At 44.5% G+C, this 4,628-nt stretch overlaps 1 protein-coding gene across 1 annotated transcript; it reads left to right on the top strand.

The window, feature by feature from the left end:
* On the top strand, positions 2,114-4,418 carry LALBA (lactalbumin alpha). Its single transcript, NM_214360.1, is given in 4 exon segments — positions 2,114-2,249; positions 2,691-2,846; positions 3,500-3,575; positions 4,102-4,418. Coding segments are annotated over 4 exon segments (426 nt in total). The 5' UTR covers positions 2,114-2,116; the 3' UTR covers positions 4,163-4,418.

The following is a 4,628-nucleotide window of genomic DNA, read 5'->3' as shown; positions in this document are numbered from 1 at the left end:
TACCTGCAGCATATGGAAGTTCCTAGGCCAGAGAGTGAATCTGAGGTACAGCTGCAACCTATTCCACAGCTGTGGCAATGCCAGATCCTTTAACTCACTGCACCTGGCCTGGGATCAAACCTGCTTCCTCCAAAGTGACCTTCAGCAGGTTTGATTTCTAACCCACTGTGCCACAGTAGAAACTCAATATCTGGCCATTTAGTGGTCGTGGTGGTTGGAGGTGAGTAGCCTGATAATAGCTTAGAGGGTAGCTCGATACCATCATGCACACTTTTCAAGTTTTCCATTTTCTCAGAAGATAGGTTGGGGCGTGGTTCCTGGAGAAAGAGAACCAAGAATGGCTTTCTTGACATAAGAGAACCCATTTTGGCCCAAGCCACTTGTGACATAAGCCTGGATGCAATGCTTGACCTTGAAGAGGTGTCAGTAATTAATGATCTTAAGGGAGGGACTGCAGAATCAAGGGGCTAGTCAAGAAACAATAGAGTAGCCTTGGGGAAGGGTCCTGGTTCCTCAAAGGCATATCTTTGAGTTCTGTAGGAACTAAGGCCCCCACCCAGGTGGAGGAAGGAATGATGATCTTGATCCTTCTGACTTCACTCAACTAAAACTTGAGCTCTGTTGGTCTTTGCCCCAATTCTACGCTGAATTCTCCTCTGCTTGAGCTCCCTTGTTGCTGGCTGCTGTCCATTGGTGCCGAATAGAAATGCTGGGACAGAGTTTTGGGTGAGGGAGAAAAAAATTATTTTTATTGCTTTGCCAAGCAAAAGAGGCCATGGAAAGCTAATGCCTTAAAGACTATGTCCTTCTTTGAGAGAGAATAGGAAGTGGTTTTATACTTTTGGGAGTGGAAAATAAGGCCACAGATAAGGATCATGGTATATACAACCTAGTATTCTTTTTCAAAGCTGGTTTTTAGTGGCCTTGTGACTGGTTCTGGTGGTCCTGGAATGAAAAATACTTCTTTATTTCTTTGGTTTTTTTATGGCTGCACCCATAGCATATGGAGGTTCCCAAGCTAGGGGTCAAATAGGAGCTACAGCTGCCAGCCTACACCACAGCCACAGCAACGCCAGATCTGAGATGCATCTGTGACCTAAACCGCAGGTCTCAGCAGCGCCGGATCCTTAACCCACTGAATGAGGCCAGGAATCAAACCCGTGACTTCATGGACACCAGTCAGATTCATTTCTGCTGAGCCACAATGGGAACTTCCATAACATCTTTCATTTGTTGGGGGTTTAGTTCTGCAAAAAAATTCAAAGATATTTTTATGTATATTCCTTGAGGAAAAACCAGGACCCTGACCCAAGGCTGCTGTTGTTGCTGGATGGCTCCTACCTTGTCTCTGCATCCCTTCCCTTCCCTGATTAGCAAATTTCTGAACCTGCCCTTTAGAACTTGGGGAAGGCCATGGAGGTTAATGAGGCCTATTTCCTGAAAACAGGAAATGGGGGACACAGAAAGGCATTTTTGTCCAGGAAAGCCACAGGCCCTGCTCAGTTTTACCCTCCTGAATATGCATACACTCTTGGCTTAAAATGCCCCCAATTTTGTTGTTTGGCGAGATACTGCTTTGGGAAAGATTCCCCTGCGTTCTTGTCACTTGCCTGAGTTGACTGGGCAAATGCTAGCTCTGATCCTGGGACGGTGACATGTGATGACATACACTCTTTTCCCATATTCTGTATGTTTCTAAGAAGGGGGAGTTGGCCATGGACTCTTTCTGTATTTTCAGATTGCTTCACTCCTGTTACCCCTGAGGCCCCATTTGTTCCTGAAGTAGGCTGGGGACATCCTGCTTCCTAGAACCAAGTTTACAAGAAACAAAGGTAGAAATAAAGCCAAATGGGAAACAAAATCATGTTTGTAACTCTCTCTGTACAGGTCACAATACCTGGTATGGGACTAGAGATTCCTGGAGGGAAAGGAAAAATGGTATGAAATTACGGAAGGAAGCTGGCAGGCTTAGTGTCTCTTTGTTGGCATGACCAGTCTCTCTTCATCCTCTTCCTGGAGGTAGGGCTTGATACCAGGGCCCCTGAGGCTTTCTATATGAATAAAAGGAGGTGAAGCTGTGTGGTGTCCCCATATCAGGATCTCGGGTGCAACCAAAATGATGTCCTTTGTCTCTCTCCTCGTGGTGGGGATTCTCTTTCCTGCCATCCAGGCCAAGCAATTTACAAAATGTGAGCTGTCCCAGGTGCTGAAAGACATGGATGGCTATGGAGACATCACTTTGCCTGAATGTGAGTTCCCAGCTATCTTGCTTTATCCCATATTTCATTTTCTTTCTTCCACCCTTCTTTTTGTCCTCTTTTCTTTAATTCAGTTATCTAATAATTTTATCTTCTCTGATTATCTGTTTACTCTTTCATGACATCTATTTGCCTATCTTTCTCCCATTGTTTGATCCTTTTTGGAACTCTTTATCTCATCAAGATACTCTTGTGGGGAGCTCCCTTGTGGCATAGCAAGGTAAGGATCTGGTTTTGTTATTGCAGTGGCCGGAGTCGCTGCTGCAGTGTGGGTTCATGCCACCTGCCACAGGCGTGGCAAAAAAAAAAAGAAAGAATATTCTGTGGTTTGCCATATTTAGGTATTGGCTACAGAGCCTTTTTCTGTCTAGGAATATAGATTCTCCTTTGTGCTATTCATGGACATCCCTTTGTTTTTCATCTTTCCTTCAGGGATCTGTACCATATTTCATATCAGTGGCTATGACACAAAAACCATTGTGCATGACAATGGCAGCACAGAATATGGACTCTTCCAGATCAATAATAAACTCTGGTGCAGAGACAACCAGATCCAGTCAAAGAACATCTGTGGCATCTCCTGTGACAGTGAGTAACCTCTTTTCTTGTGTTTTTCTGGAGCCTTCCCTGGGATAATCTCCTTTTTGATATCAGACACTCCTCTGGCGTCACTGCCTTGGACTCCACATCAACAATGGGACTTCAGTGGACAGTACTGAGTAAGAAGCTGTTAGAAATTTTCATTATCACCAAATTTCCAGACAGTGCCTTGAAGTGCATGGGTAGACGATCTAAGCTGTTTGGGGGTCTTGAAGCCTAATGCCCTGCATTTGCAGAGTAAGTCAGTTGATGAAGTTGATATTTCCTCCAGAGATACCCCAGAGAAGTGAAGGGAGTCCTTCCCTAGGGAAGGCATTACCATATTGGCCTTTTCATATAGAAAAGCAACAAGGGAGTTTCTCTTGTGCTTCAGAGGTAACAAACCTGACTACTATCCATGAGGACTTGGGTTCAATCCCTGGCCCTTTTCAGTAGATTAAGCTTTCCCATGAGCTCTGGTGTAGGTTCCAGATGCCACAAGTGTGGCCCTAAAAAAAAAAAAGAAAGAAAAAAGAAGGCAATAGACATAAGCCTCCAGTTCAGAGAAGGGTCAGACCTACTAGATATGGGGTAGAGGCAAACTTATTACCTTTCTGGATAATACTTAGCTCTCTCATTCCCTTTCCTGTAACTCCTGCCAGAATTCCTGGATGATGACCTTACTGATGACATGATGTGTGCCAAGAAGATCCTGGATAATGAAGGGATTGACTACTGGTGAATCCCCATTCTGTTTTCTACTTTACCCTTCCCCTCCTTCTTCTCACCCCTTTAGTCCCAGCACCACTCCCCTCTCTCTATATCTCCTGGTCATTTAATCTAGAATGTAGTCTTCAAAGCAAAACTCATCAAACAGACTCATGTTTCCAATTTTCAAGCCTCACACCACTCATTGTTAGCAATTTCCCTAACAAGGGTTCCCTAATAGAGGGCTGAGACCCAGGATTTCCTTTACCTGGTCTTGGACATCTAATTCTAATTCTACTAGTTTAGTTCTAAACCCTAAAGCAAACTGTTTGTACTACTGTCCTGCAATTTTCTTAGAGTTTTTTTTTTTTTTTTTTAAATAGACCTAACTCCACTAGGTGGCTCAGTGTCTCTTCCCTTGCCACCTGACTGGGAAAGTCTTTCTGTAATTCTCACCCACACTCTTCCACTACAGTCCTCCTGGGGATAAAGCTAGATGGAAGTTTGAGCTAAAATCTGGTCAGTCAACTTGCCTTGTCTCCTTTTTCATTATCAGGTTGGCCCATAAAGCACTCTGTTCAGAAAAACTGGATCAGTGGCTCTGTGAGAAGATGTGAACACCCGCTGTCTTGCTGCTTCTGCCTTCTTTATGTTCCTGGAACTCCTCTTCCCTAAGGCTACCTCATTTTACTTCTTTGTATCCTCTTGAAGCTAATTTGTCTCTGAGCCCTGGGCCCTGTAGTGATGCCATCGGACACTATTCTCTAGAGATGCGTGACTGGTGCACTGGATTTTTAACCTTTGCTCAGTGCCCCTGATGGCTGTCACTACAACAGTGGATTCCACCTGTCCTGAATAAAGGGCCTGATCTTGAGTGGCTGGCTGTGTTCTCTTCCTGGAGGGGGAGGGAGGAAATATGGTGAGTGGGTGGACACTGATGCCATGGGACATGGCCACCCTTCATCTCAACTAAAGAGGAAATTGGCTGAACTTACAACACAAAGATGGTGGTTACTTTCTGTATCAATTCAATTCCACAAAGTTTTACTGACCACCTAGCATATTCAAGGAATTATGGTGGGG

This window comes from Sus scrofa, chromosome 5 (assembly GCF_000003025.6).
Source record: "Sus scrofa isolate TJ Tabasco breed Duroc chromosome 5, Sscrofa11.1, whole genome shotgun sequence".
Taxonomy (NCBI): domain Eukaryota; kingdom Metazoa; phylum Chordata; class Mammalia; order Artiodactyla; family Suidae; genus Sus; species Sus scrofa.
Note: the sequence above shows the minus strand (reverse complement) of the source record. Positions and strands in the feature narration are given on the sequence as shown.